The sequence below is a fragment of the Hippoglossus hippoglossus genome, chromosome 20 (genome assembly GCF_009819705.1).
Source record: "Hippoglossus hippoglossus isolate fHipHip1 chromosome 20, fHipHip1.pri, whole genome shotgun sequence".
Lineage (NCBI taxonomy): Eukaryota > Metazoa > Chordata > Actinopteri > Pleuronectiformes > Pleuronectidae > Hippoglossus > Hippoglossus hippoglossus.
In genome coordinates, this window is record NC_047170.1 from 758,291 (window position 1) to 772,131 (window position 13,841).

A 13,841-nucleotide genomic window follows, 5' to 3' on the forward strand; every position below is an offset into this window, starting at 1 on the left:
ATAGGTTCTGTACAGATTTCAGGAGAGTCAATGCTATCACTAAGCCGGATTGTTACCCAATGCAACGGATTGAAGATTGTGTGGATGAAGTAGGGAGTGCAATATTTGTGACAAAGTTGGATCTTTTGAAGGGCTATTGGCAAGTACCACTGACCCAAAGGGCAAAAGACATCTGTGCTTTTATTACACCTGGGGGACTGTTTTCATACAATGTCATGGGTTGCGAAATGCTCCAGCCACATTCCAGCACCTAATGAATAAGGTTTTGCAAAGGCTTTCTGGATGTAATGCAGATTTAGATGATGTTGTTGTGTTCAATGACTCTTGGAACGGTCATGTTCAATGTCTCAAGGCTGTGTTTGATCGGCTGGTTGAGGCCAATCTGACAATTAACTTGTCAAAATGTGAGTTTGCTAAGGCAAAGGTAACTTATCTGGGTAAGGTTATAGGCCAAGGGGAAGTACGTCCCGTCAGGGCCAAAGTTAAGGCTATGGATAAGTACCCAGTATCAACAACAAAGAAAGAGATGGGGAGGTTTTGGGGTTTGGTGGGGTATTACCGGTGTTTTTGTTCGAAATTTTTCCTCTGTGGTGGCGCCGCTGACAAACCTTCTTAGTAAAAAGGCTGTATTTGTGTGGTCTCCCTAATGTCAAGCTGCTTTTGTCGCTGTGAAAAACCTGTTTATTGTTAATATATCAATATTGCAGCAAACTATCAGTTTATATTACGGGCTGTGTTTGTATACGCTGATATGGGTGGTGAACCGATACATACAATTGCTCTAGCACAGATAAATAAAGTTGTATGAATTTTATTTTATTTAGTGTTATTCAATTCATTCTCATGAAGCCCTATCGATGTCCCATAGGCATATTTTGGTAATTATGTCCAATTGGGAGATAAAAAGTGTGAGATCCTGGGAGGCAATAAAATACCTATAATTAAATCCAGTCTGTTCTTGTGGCACATAAACCTATGTGAAAGTCAATTATATACATAAAAATCATGAATTCTCCTCCGTGCTGCACCACAAGAGCAGGAATGTGGCCACATGCAGAGAAAAATACATCAAACAAGTGAAGGTGAAAAATGATGCAAAAATGATATCATTGTAAACGATACTCTACATGCCAGGTGTTAAACAGGAACATAAGTTATGGCACACCCAACTTCTCCTCACCTGAGCTGAGGTGTCCTGCCTGGTTAGTTATACACATACCCAACAGTGACACCTGGTGGTGGGACTAAAAGTCACATACATTCCTGAGCTACATGAGGGATGTTAAAAATGTATTTTGTGAATAGATTTCGGGCTGTAACTAACAACCACTTAGATCATTGATTAAACTGTCATTAATTTTGGTGACAAAATGCTCCAAAATAATGAAAAAATATCATCACAAATTGTCCATGCCCACCTTTTTGTGCTAAAATTATTTTGTGCGTAAACACCAAAATTTATAAAAATATAAAAATGTATTTTTTTATGTATTTTAGCTCAACAAATATATTAAAATATGAATCTATTTTACTAATTCTTGATTTTGTCAATTAACTTTCTATTTAATTGATTAACCGAACAATGTATTGACTGGCCATTACAATACACCACACAGTTGTATCACAGAAATAAAATAGCTAAATCAATGTTCATATATTTTTGGGAGTCATTTTGGGGTTTATTAGACAGCAGAGCCGCAATGTTGGATAACTGGCTGCACGGACATTGGAAATCATGATTACTGCCTTCAACACCTGGAAACCAGGATTCCACTAAAACAAATCTTAATGCAATCAACTGTATTTGATTGCTGGTCAGGTGCTTGATATACGATCTGTTGGAACATAACATGCTAGCTTGGAGAAGGCTGCAGCAGCACCGTTTGAGGATATATAATAATAATAATAAACTTTATTTATAAAGCACTTTTTAAAAACAGAGTTTACAAAGCAAGTAAAGTAAATAAAATTGTATAAGGGAGTTGTTTGTTATGCAGGGATGATAATGTAAAGACATTTGAGGAAAATGTGACTTTTGATTTTTGGCTGTAACTGACTTAACTTGATAGATTTATGGATTGTGCAATTCTCCCACCAGGTGGCTCTTCAGACATATAAACTCCACCTTGGTCTTCAGGTTCATTTTGAGCCACACCAGGGGCGATTCCACAATCAGACATTTAAGGGGGCTCAGCACCTAATGAAAATGTGACATGCATACAGTGCCTCACAGTGTTAAAACCTCTGCTAAATCATACATTTCATTTGATAACAATTCATACTTTAATACTTAAAATGATCATGTCATTTTTAATGATAGTTTTTATGAATTAATATTAGTTTTAAAACCAAAACATGTTTTTAACATAAAATACCTTTAAGGAAATGAAAAAGGGAATACACAGTAAAAGTATTCAGTGTTTCACACAATGTTACCTTCAGAGGCAAAATTATATTGTTTATCACATTGTCCTCTCCATCTTCTTCTCTCCCTCTCTGCATTCACATGTTTTATCCAGCTGGAAAATGATATAATCTGAAACTGAGTATTTGTGACATCGAGTAAATACATGTAAGAGAATGTTAGTCACGTTGGACAATAGTATATAAGTATATGTAAGTATAAGTATATAAGTATAAGTATAATAGTATATATATATATGTCGCCACAGCGTCACCTACTGTACCGGAGTGTATAAAATGATGTTACTGTTGTAAAAACTAATATACACATTTATTTTATTAACCATGCATGTATAACATTATTATAACCGTAATGTTTAAATCAAAGACACTTATACACCATCAATGACTTTTTTTTTCTCTCGCGAAACCTGCAAGTACGACTGGCCCTATGGTGCATTCAAGTACGCCTTAGGACCTCGTAATTCGGTGCGCTCAAATTCAAAATTAGACACATTAATATACAAATGTCCTTTAGAGAAACGCATTCAAGCTCTGGCTTTTGACATTGGTAAACAAGAATCTAATTGAATCAATTTACATATTGCTAAACCTTGGCAGAGGGCAAACGTGGGATATTGTAAGATTAAACGAAAGTAACGCAAATTTACCATCAAATAGATTATCGGAGGATAAATGAAAAACACTTGTAGAAATAGATAAACATAAAATTCCTATGCCTTAAGCCACTGTTTATATATTATATAAAATAAAACGTGGTCTCAGCTCAGATATAGTACTTTACACGTGTACAGAAATGCAACATTTGCACCCGCGGTCGCCTAGCAACCAGCCGGCAGCATGTTGTCAAACATACTGACCAGAGGATTTTACTCCCGTGGGCTCCGTGTGGTGTTCAGTTATTATCTCCACTAAATTACATTACATACATTTTCAGCTCTACTCAACAAAGCATTTTAGCAACTCACCATTAACACCGTATTTGTATTTCATAGTTAACAGCAGGAAAGCTTTTTTAATATTAACCCTTCCCGTGCTCGAAGTCATTCAACATGTCTGAAGTTGTGTATCCACCAGAGAGTATCTACAACAGTTTACCGAAGACAGAGGTTCGAACTCAAAAACCACAGAGGTACGTTTGCAGCTGTTAAAAAATAATAGGCTTAATCTTATTATATTGTCAAATCAATGTAGTTAGATTAGTTTATAAGGAAGAAGAACCTAGTTAGTTAGTTAGATCTTAAGCACGTTAGCAAGCTGCTAAACATTGGACATAGAAAAGAAGAAGCTACATTTAGGTAAGTTAGAAATGTGTACCCTCCTCTCATGCTTAGATTTGACCTAATTTAAAACCTGCAACAATTAAATAGTTAAGTAATAGATGATGATCATAAAGTCAATTGCTATTTTGTAATAACTTATGTCAGCATACCAAACACTTGATGGTTGTGAACATTTCCTTTCCTTAAACCTGACCTGTCCAGGGTGTAGCCCACCTCCCCCCGCAACCTTTAACAGATAGAGGTAGCCGTGTAGATAATCAATAGGATCAATAGATAGAATCATAATTACATTTTTTTAAACAAAACTATTTCATCCCCTTCATCCTCCCTGCACACTCCTATATGTAATGAAAGGATTTTGAAATAAAATGTTAATTTATAATTTTCCTTTGCTGCCTCTGAAGGTATATGTCCAAGTTTAGACCGACAGTTATTCTTGAGGAAAAGGCAAACAAGGACACAATGAGAACAATGGGACCAGCAAAAGTAGAGGTGGCATCACCGGACCAGTACACCAAGAAGCATTTCAAAGAGCCCAAACTGGCCAAAAGTGAGTATTTCTATCAACAACATGGCCATTGCATGGGTCCCAGTTTGAGCAATGATCAGGTTTTGTGCTCATCTGAATTTCTTCTTCGTATTTGTATTTCTTCTAAGAGACACATCCCTCAAAAGAGTTTTGTCACAGCTGTACTGTGAAGAAACCACCTGTTCCTGCAAGGACAGACAATCCACCTATGGGCATTCACACAAAAAGAGACTTTATAAAGACAACTACTTTGGTTCCAATGAAGCCACAGCCAACCTGTGTGGACAGCAAGGGACACAAGCAGCTCCTCGAAAATTCAGGACTCGTCCCGAAGTACTTAAAGAAAAAGGTATTTTCTGATGATACAACACTAAAGAAAAGTTTGTGAAACTAATTTGGACACAATTTAAGAGACATTATTTGCTAAAGTCAGTTTCAACAGTTAAGCCCCATGAGACAAATTGTGATTTGTGAATATGGGCTATACAAATAAAAGATTTGATTGATTGATACAAATTCACAACTATCTGTAGGATTATGGAGAAGTACCTGAGTACCTTATCCAGCGCAATGAAGAAAAGCAGAGGGCTCAGGAGGATTATGAAAACTTTGTGAAAGAGCAGAAGGAGCAGGGGGCCATAAAACTCATGTCTGACATGGAGCGACAAGCTCTCCTGGAGGTACTGGAACACATTTTCTTACCTTCTGCAAGGTCTATATTTGCCTGTCTATTATGGTTGATGATATTTTCACATATATACAAACATAGAATCCTGACAAATTTGTTTTGACACTGACTGGTGTCCCTCCCTGTGTCCACTATCCAGGACCTGAAGAAGAACTGGGATAAGCTGCACCACGAATATCAGGGCCTCTCTCTCGTCACCGACACCCTGTCAAAGAAAGCCCACAAGGAGCAGCTCGAAGCGGCGATGAAGCAGTTGGAGGACGACATTGATCTCTTCCAGAAGTTCAAAACCATCTACATACCCAATCACTAGGACTTAAGATCAAATTCTCTGACTTGATCTGATTTATATTGCTTTATTTCTTCATCTCCCCCGTCGTTTAGATATCACATGGGCTTGAGAAGATATGTTATGAAGTTATGAATGACCTGTAAGTCTAAAGAAAAGTTAGTGTTGAAAATGTTCAAATTAGACAGATTGTCTGATTTGTATTAATGAATTAAATATTTTTACTTATCTACTGGATCATAAAAATCCAAACCAAAATGTAATTGCAATCCGGCCACAAGTAAAAAAATCTGACTATGGAGTATTTCCAAGCAATTTTCAACAAATATTTCTGAATTTTTAAGGGAAGCGGTAAATTTAGAGAATGTGAGAATCAAATAATGAAACAATTTATTCCCTGCTTTTTTTCTTCAGCACTGGCTTGTAATATAATTTTTTTTAATCAATTTTAGTCGGAATGAATAAAACTTGTAGCATAGAAACTTAACCAAATTTATGCTGTCAATTTGTTTTAATTGCCCTCAGTGGCTCAGTTCTTGCCCAAAATTGTTTATGATCCACACACACACACACACACACACACACACACACACACACACACACACACACACACACACACACACACACACACACACACACACACACACACACACACACACACACACACACACACACAATATCCGGTCACTACGGATGGGTGATGCTATAAATGGCAGCATCAATGGAGTGTGGTGATGGCCTTTTCCTCCTGACTGCTCTGTGTGCAGCTCTTAGTCTGAGCAGGATACTGATCTACATTTTGTATGATATAACCTTTATATCACTGCATTAGATCAATTTAAATGTATTTCATCACATGCTCAAGCATCTCCCATCCTCCTAAGCATTATAACACACATCCACATGTAAGATCTTCAAAGTAATCACGCACACACATTATCTGACCTATAGTCCTGATTACAGTTTTTCTCGATTGCTTAAGCACGATTTTTAAAACAAGGCCCGGTTTTTCAAAACACTACACACAATCAGCACAACCACACACACAATTAGCAGAACACCTCAGATCCTTTGCAAAATGAAACACTCTTGTAAAAACTATACACCAATTTATCAAAACCATATTTTGTTACCATATGAAACACACGTTTCATATGACTTAATTCTGTTTGAACCAGTTACACTGCTGTTGCTAACCTAAAACACTTTTAGCAATTCTACTTCTTAGTGATTAGAGTACTGTAGTGAAGTACACAGAGAAAGTGCAAATATACAATAAATTCACCAAACACTACACAAGACCAATGCTGCAGACTGATGAAAATATAATTTATTTCTCTCCATATTCCCAAATCAGTCAACATGTCAACATGGAGAATCACAACAAAACATGTCCCAGTTTTCATGCTACTACAGTTGTGTGCATAAAACTGTAAGCTCAGCAAATATCAGACAAACAGAAGATTCTGTATCCAGTTCAGGTTACAATGACAGATTTCACTGTATATCTGCTAAGATCTGAACTCTTAGTCCAGCCTCCCTCAGCGTCAATCCGTGGTTCACCACATGGTCAACTAGTGTTGCACGAATTTCATTTGATAAATTTGGTCCTCTTCTTCTTTGAGCACGTTCTCCTCCTGCTTCATGTCTTCCTCTTCCTCTTCCTCTTCCTCTACCTCCACCTCGGCCTCTACCTCTGGCACGGCCTCCTCCTCCTCCTCCTTCTCCTCCTCCGTGGATTCCCCCTCTCACCCTCACTCTTCTTCTTCTTCTGACTCCTTCCATTTTGGTTGAAGACAGGTGAACTCACCTGCTGCATTTTTATAGTGCTTAAACCTGATTGGTGTGGCTACAATTAAGCAATCATGTGTTTGCACACCTGATGGCTGTGTTGAACCAATTCGCTCATAGGGGGGGTCATTTGACAGTCAGTGCTTTGGAATTGCAAGGAAGTGACATCTTGATATACTTCTGTGTCTAATGTATACAAGTGTGTTTAGTGTTTTGCAGATCACTGTGTGTATTGTTTTGCAAAAAGTGTGAAGCTGACATTGTGCTTATAGTGGTGCAGATCTGGGCCCATGTTTTGCTCCTTGAGTGTAAGGTTTTGATAATAGTGTAATACTTTTGATTTTAGTGTTTATGCAATCGAAAAAAAACTGTAAAGAGCACATACAAGCTATGTGACCGATGGCTATAGTGTGTGATCTGTCAGATGAGATCAGTATCCTGCTCAGAATAAGAGCTGCACACAGAGCAGTCAGGAGGAAAAGGCCATCACCACACTCCATTGATGCTGCCATTTATAGCATCACCCATCCGTAGTGACCTGTTATTGTGTGTGTATGTGTGTGTGTGTGTGTGTGTGTGTGTGTGTGTGTGTGTGTGTGTGTGTGTGTGTGTGTGTGTGTGTGTGTGTGTGTGTGTGTGTGTGTGTGTGTGTGTGCTTAATCTACTATGGAAGAAGATGGAGCTGTGTGTAAGAGGGTAAGAAAACACTCAGGAAGTCTTTAACATGATGAACACGGACAGACTCACGCTTCATTCACACTCAGAGTTTAGGCTTTACTTGCATGTCTTTTGACCATGATACGAATCCAGGGGTGCCTGCAGGAGCCTTCAGCATCTGAAACAAGAAAAACACATCCAGAATGAATTTTTGCCTTTTTTTAGACTTTATCGTCGCCTAAGGGGAAATTTGTTTTCTCAGCCAGTTCAGTTTAATATTAAGAATGGATCAAATGAAGTAGCCTACTCCTGTAGTTCTGAAAATAACACTGATTCATGGGTGACACCTGAAGACACAGTTAGGTGAGTGCATGGTAAAGGATTCACGTCTAGGGGGGGGCATGAATCCTGCAGTTTCCGAACTACCAAAATGTTTTGCCTCTTCAGCCACTTTTATCTTTGGATATAAGCTTCCGTCAGCAGCAGCCAGCAACTACTTTCTGTGAAAGGGCTGTGAGAAACCCAAATGTACAGGATACCAGCACAACATTAAACAACAGACAGACACAGACTGGAAGGAAGGTGAATATTGGACATCCTTTGATTAAATGGACACAAACACAACTCCTACTGGATCCTGTTGTGCTTCTGTGAAACACCATGGCATGTATTTTTGTCTTACAGTCGTAGAAACTTCATCATTGCTGCCAGTTCTCAATAAAACAGGGACAACACTATAAATTATGCACACTTTTGAGTGGGTGAGCTTTAAATATTGCAGGGAAAATGTTAAAAGAACAAAGTCACAGTGAGGTGTTGGACAACAGGCTTGTGGAGCTGTTTGTTAGAACCAGCACACAAACACACCATCAGTGACAGAAGGGTCAGATCTATGTATCCCTTCACACCACAATCATTTCCAGCAGTAGTTCACAACTAAAACAAAACCATTCATATACAGTTCCAGCTCAGCTTACAACACTACTTGGTAGATGTGGCTCCAGCCAAACAAAAGCTTCTCAAATTCCAATAGAATAACTCAGAAAACTAAATTAATGACATAGCTATTACTGACAGTCAGTTTCCCAGCTACTGTAGAGACATTAAATAAACAACTGTGAACTGTTCATGCCCATTAAAAGGACTATGGGCATGGACCTTTGACTAAGATTTAGGCAGCTGTGACTCAGGAGATCGAGCGGGTCGTCCACTAACCAGAAGGTCCGTGGGTTGATCCCTGTCTCTGGCAAGATACTGAACCCCCAAACTGCCCCTGACAGCTGTGTGAGTGATGTGTGATAGAGAAAGTGCTACATAGGTGCAATTTATGAATATTGGTTGACATTCCAAGTTTGTATAATTTAGGATACAAATTTGATTTTCTTTAGTGAGCGGTCATCAAGACTAGAAAAAGTGTTGTATAAATACAGACCATTTACCATTCAGTGTTTGAATGAAAAATCCCTTTCAAAACATATTGGAATCACTCAGAATGTGTTTTTTGTTCTATTGGTCGAATGATTGGATGTGGTATAGGTTAGGGAAGAACCCATTCAATTTTGGGTTAATTATTTAATTTAGCACTTTTCCAGTCTTAGAGACCACTCAAATATTTACAGTACAAGTTACATTCATCCATTCACACACACTCATTCATCACTTTACACAGACAAAACAGCTAAATAACTATATTTACAACATTGATGAGAAAAGATGGTGCCTTACATGAACGGAGAGGTGTACCAATGTTACACCTCTCAGACAGGATCCGACACCATGGATTAATAACTAAAGACATGATTGTATGTTTGTCACCTAAATCCTCCCAATAAAAAACGGAACAAATGAATGTGAATGAGTTCAGTTTTGGAACTCTGAACTTACTTCCAATTTTTTAAAATTGAACTATGAACGAGTTCTTGTTAAGTGTGAACTGGCACAACACTGCCCACCACATATCCAGCCAGCACCCACCCACCCACATACAGTACCTAGCCACATTCCACACCAAAATTGAATGGGTTCTTCCCTAACCTATACCACATCCATCCACAGGGGAAATCTGTTCATTTGTTTTTGTGTAATCTTGCTTACAAACCAATTTATAAACCATCAAACAAAGAGACAGGGGTGAAAACATAACCTCCTTGGGTAAGCGTTTCAACACCTGTCCCACAGTGATCCAATCTCCTCCACTCTGAGTTAAACACCAAAGAATGAAACAAACCCGTGAGTCCACAAGCAAATCATGGGGCAAAGTGGTAACTGAGCGGTTTAAGACACTGACCACACTGTGTAATCTCTTCATCCCTGGTTTGAGTTCAGCCACGGACCTGAGTTGCCCTCATCCCCTCCACCAGTCTCTGTTCATTTCCTGTCAGCTCTCTACTCCTGCAACTCTAATAAAGGAAAATAATAAAATCAAAACAAGCCCTGATCTGATTGCAGAGAACCCACAGATTGAAAAATGGCTCCTGTTCGCTCTTTATTTTTATTTTATTTTTTTACTTTATTTTATTTTATTTCTTCACAACATTCGTCTAGATAAGATTTTACATGAAAACACAGGTCAAATCTGCTGGCCTGCACTTTGCTCACAGAGAGTAGATGTTGTGACAGAGAAGTGCGTTACTCACTCACATGTCTGGTTAACCTTCCATGGTTGAACATGTTGTCGAGCGGAAAATATATAGAAATCCCTCTTTTTTGGCGAATCATCAAAATTCTACGCCACGCCACGGTCAGAGCGTGTAACGTACACTTAAAAAATTGTAATTTTACTCTTAATCATGAACTAAAGTTATCTCTCAACATTAATTGACAAACATCCGTAAGTTTAATTTAGTTTGCAACATATTAACAATGTGTGAACGAACTCTTCAGCCCTGGGGAAGAAGATTTGTGCCTTGGGCAAACCATGGTCTTACACTGCCCTCTAGTGACCAATATTGCAGGTGCAGCTCAATCATCTTGAATTGACTCATCAAACTTTAACACCACGTCACAGTCAAACTGTGTGATAAAATCAAATATACTGAGGTAGTTTACATCTCCATCTTGTTGAGATGACACTCATCTCAATAAGAAGTTGATCTGATGAAAGCCCTACGACAAGTTCGTCAAAATAAAAATGTGGCAAATGGCCAATATGGCCACTAAAGTCGAAATGGTGGGCTTCCTGTTTGTTCTACCTTTTCGATCCAAGAGACTTATTTGTTTGTTATGAAAAGTCCCTATCGATTTTTGTAGATGTTGGCCAATCGTAGTGCCGGGGCTGCCCTTTAGGGGGCGCTAGTCAGTTATTTTGCCACGCCCATTCCTTAAAACCATCTGAATGTCTGCAGGAGGGGGGTTGGTGTTACACAAATGTAGTTTGAGTGAGATAGAACCATGAACACCGAAGTTATAGCAATTTCGTGTGTCACGGCGAGTTGATGAACTTTGACGCCACGCCACTAATATGGCGTTTGACGAAAAGTCCCAGTAATCTTATGCCTTCATTATCAATGTCTTGAGACCCTTTTGACACAGTTTGACATGGTTGCGGTCAGTGGATGAGGAGGAATACTTCAAAGTGTAAGACGTTCAAAAAACAAGACATTTCCTGTTGCCACCAGGGGGCACTGTGATTTTAAGTCATAATTTCTGTGTCGATGTCATCAGGTCGGGACTCTTGCTCTACATATCTAGTTTGGACTCGATTGGACCATGTATGTCCGAGATACAGAACCTCGTGTTTTGATGGCGTGTAATCAAACTTTGACGCCACGCCACGGTCACACCGTGTGACGAAAACGCAAAATTCGAGGTAGTTTATATCTTCACCTTGTTGTGATGACACTCACCTCAATTTGAAGTTGATCTGATGAAAGCCCTGGGACAAGTTATTCAAAGTAAAAATGTGGAAAATGACCAAATTGACCACTAAATCCAAAATGGTCGACTTCCTGTTGCCGTTTTCATCATGCACTGAGAGACTTTTTTGTGCATCTGGTCATGATACACAACTGTCCTCATTTTCGTGAGGATCGGCGAAAGCTAAATGAGGGGCTTTTCCGTAGGTGGCGCTGTTGAGCCATTTTGCCACGCCCATTTCAAATTACTCCAGAATACAATAACCTTTTTGGGCTTTGTACTTCCTGCAAACTTCGGTGAGGATTTGAGCATGTCTAGGCCCTGAAAAAGCCCAAAAAGGGAAATAATAATACGAAAAATCCTTACAATTTCAATAGGGCCTCCCACCGTCGGTGCTCTGGCCCTAATAAGTAAATATATGTGTCATAATTCATATTTATTCTTAGATTAAATCATATTAATTTGTGTTAATCAATGTTAATGGGAAATAGAAAAAACTTTAGCTTCTAAATGATTCAGTGTATAATAATATAACTATCATCTATTGTTAATATTGAAATAATTCAACCACGTGTAGAATGTTCTTATTTTTCTTCAATGTAAACATGAAGCAACGTCCTGAACTTGTTAAAAAGAGGAAACTGCAGATGGAAGAATATATTTAAAATGGGAATAAATTCAACATTAGAATCCTTTTGGTTACATTATGGAAATTGGTTAGTTACATGTACAAGTTACACGGCTCTAAAGACTACATTACCCATCAGCCCCTGATGCTGATTATCGCTCACAGAGTTCTCTGGAGGTGGAACGAAACTCAAACACTGAAGAACTAGCTTCAAAGGTTAGTATGAGTATTTTAAATATGTGACGTCATGTCATCATGTGACGTCCTCTTCTTCATCCTGAGATATTTGTTTGTCTTTTTCTGTCTCAGGCAGCATTTCTTTATTCAGGTGTCCCCTTCAGGTGTCGTGTTCTCATCATTTTGTTCATTGTCTGACCTGTAAAGAAAATTAAGAAAATTCAGAGCTGCTGAAATCTTAATCTCCTGGATTTTTATTCTTCGTCAGTCATAAACACAAACTGCAGAAGATGTGAAACTATCAAACATCAGGACATTTTCTTTCTGTCTTAATCTTATTGAATCCATTGAATTTCTTTTTTTATATCATGCATTTCTTTGTGCTTTTGCTTCTGCTCCACAAACCTGAGACAAACATCTCCTCCAGGAAATTACAGAAATAACAGATGAAATTATCCGAGACGTTCACAGACACATCTGCTTCATGTTTGCTGATATAGAAACTTTCATTTTACAGAATGAACGATACTAATAGATGTTACATTTGACATAAATACACATTTTTGAATTAAAGTTCTTTGTATTTGTGTTATTAATAATACAGTTCATGGTTAAACTGTAAAATATCAAGTCTCAGTTACATTTCTTTGCCGTAAGGGTTTGATAACGACATCTTAGGAATCATTGTCAAATCTTTTTCATACATTTATTGGCCGATATATCGGTATCAGATTTTCTTTCACTCTAATATCGATATGGTTTTTGAACGAACTCTCAGAAACTGATGCTTTAGGATGTGTCTGCTGATGCAGCTGAGATGTAGCTGTTAGAGCAACGTGACAAGAATAAAGTAGTTTACAGCATCTCCATGACAACAGGGTTATTCTTTAGAGCAGAATATTGTAATTCTCAGTACAGAATATACAGTAAACTTACTGTAAATCCATCATCTCCATAGGGTCTGGTTGTGGATTGTTCGTTTCGTGTTCGTTCTTTTCAAAAGAAATAATCATTAGAAGAAACAACACATAATAAATGAATAGCAGAATTATTGTAAATATTAATATTTACCTTTATACAGTAGTATAATAATACTGCTCCAGCTCCTAATGCTGCACACATAACGAGTACTCCGACCACAATTGCTGTAACTGGAACTGAAAAACCTCTAATTCAGAGAGTTGAACTGTAGCATCAACCAAGTGCAGTGATGTGTCTTCAGTGTAAAGTGTAGTGTGTGTGTGTGTGTGGCCTCCTCGTTCCTGTATGTTCTCCTGACAACATGTGGACATGATGCTCCTGATGAGCTGGAGGACGGAGCCCTGGGGGATCTGCTCCACCAGGAGGAACCCAGGGCTCACTGCACTAGCCTAAGGTCTGACAGTCGCTCTGAGGATTTCATCAATCAGTTCTCGTCTCATGGGATCTTACCTTTGTCTATCGTCACGTAGCTGTTGATGAAATGCGTCTCCTCTTCACTACTGAGTTCACAGGTGAATGTTCCCTTGTGATCTGAAGAT

The 13,841-nt window shown here is 38.5% G+C and overlaps 1 protein-coding gene and 1 long non-coding RNA gene across 2 annotated transcripts; both read left to right on the forward strand.

The window, feature by feature from the left end:
* Positions 1-3,258: 3,258 nt before the first annotated feature.
* LOC117753636 (enkurin-like) lies at positions 3,259-5,376 on the forward strand. The gene is made up of 5 exons (XM_034571838.1): positions 3,259-3,556; positions 4,112-4,257; positions 4,365-4,585; positions 4,770-4,916; positions 5,064-5,376. The coding sequence occupies exons 1-5, from the start codon at positions 3,477-3,479 to the stop codon at positions 5,235-5,237; spliced, it is 768 nt and encodes a 255-aa protein (XP_034427729.1). The 5' UTR covers positions 3,259-3,476; the 3' UTR covers positions 5,238-5,376.
* A 7,033-nt stretch (positions 5,377-12,409) lies between these two features.
* On the forward strand, positions 12,410-12,644 carry LOC117753645. The gene is made up of 2 exons (XR_004612283.1): positions 12,410-12,472; positions 12,549-12,644. It is a non-coding gene; the product is annotated as an uncharacterized LOC117753645 (long non-coding RNA).
* The last annotated feature ends 1,197 nt before the right edge of the window (positions 12,645-13,841 follow it).

What these genes read in the sequence shown, in the direction of transcription:
- LOC117753636 (XM_034571838.1), top strand. Translation starts at nt 3,477, where the DNA reads ATGTCTGAAGTTGTGTATCCACCAGAGAGTATCTACAACAGTTTACCG. An exon ending in CGAACTCAAAAACCACAGAG is followed by an intron (nt 3,557 to 4,111) that starts GTACGTTTGCAG and finishes CTGCCTCTGAAG; the next exon opens with GTATATGTCCAAGTTTAGAC. An exon ending in AGCGACAAGCTCTCCTGGAG is followed by an intron (nt 4,917 to 5,063) that starts GTACTGGAACAC and finishes TCCACTATCCAG; the next exon opens with GACCTGAAGAAGAACTGGGA.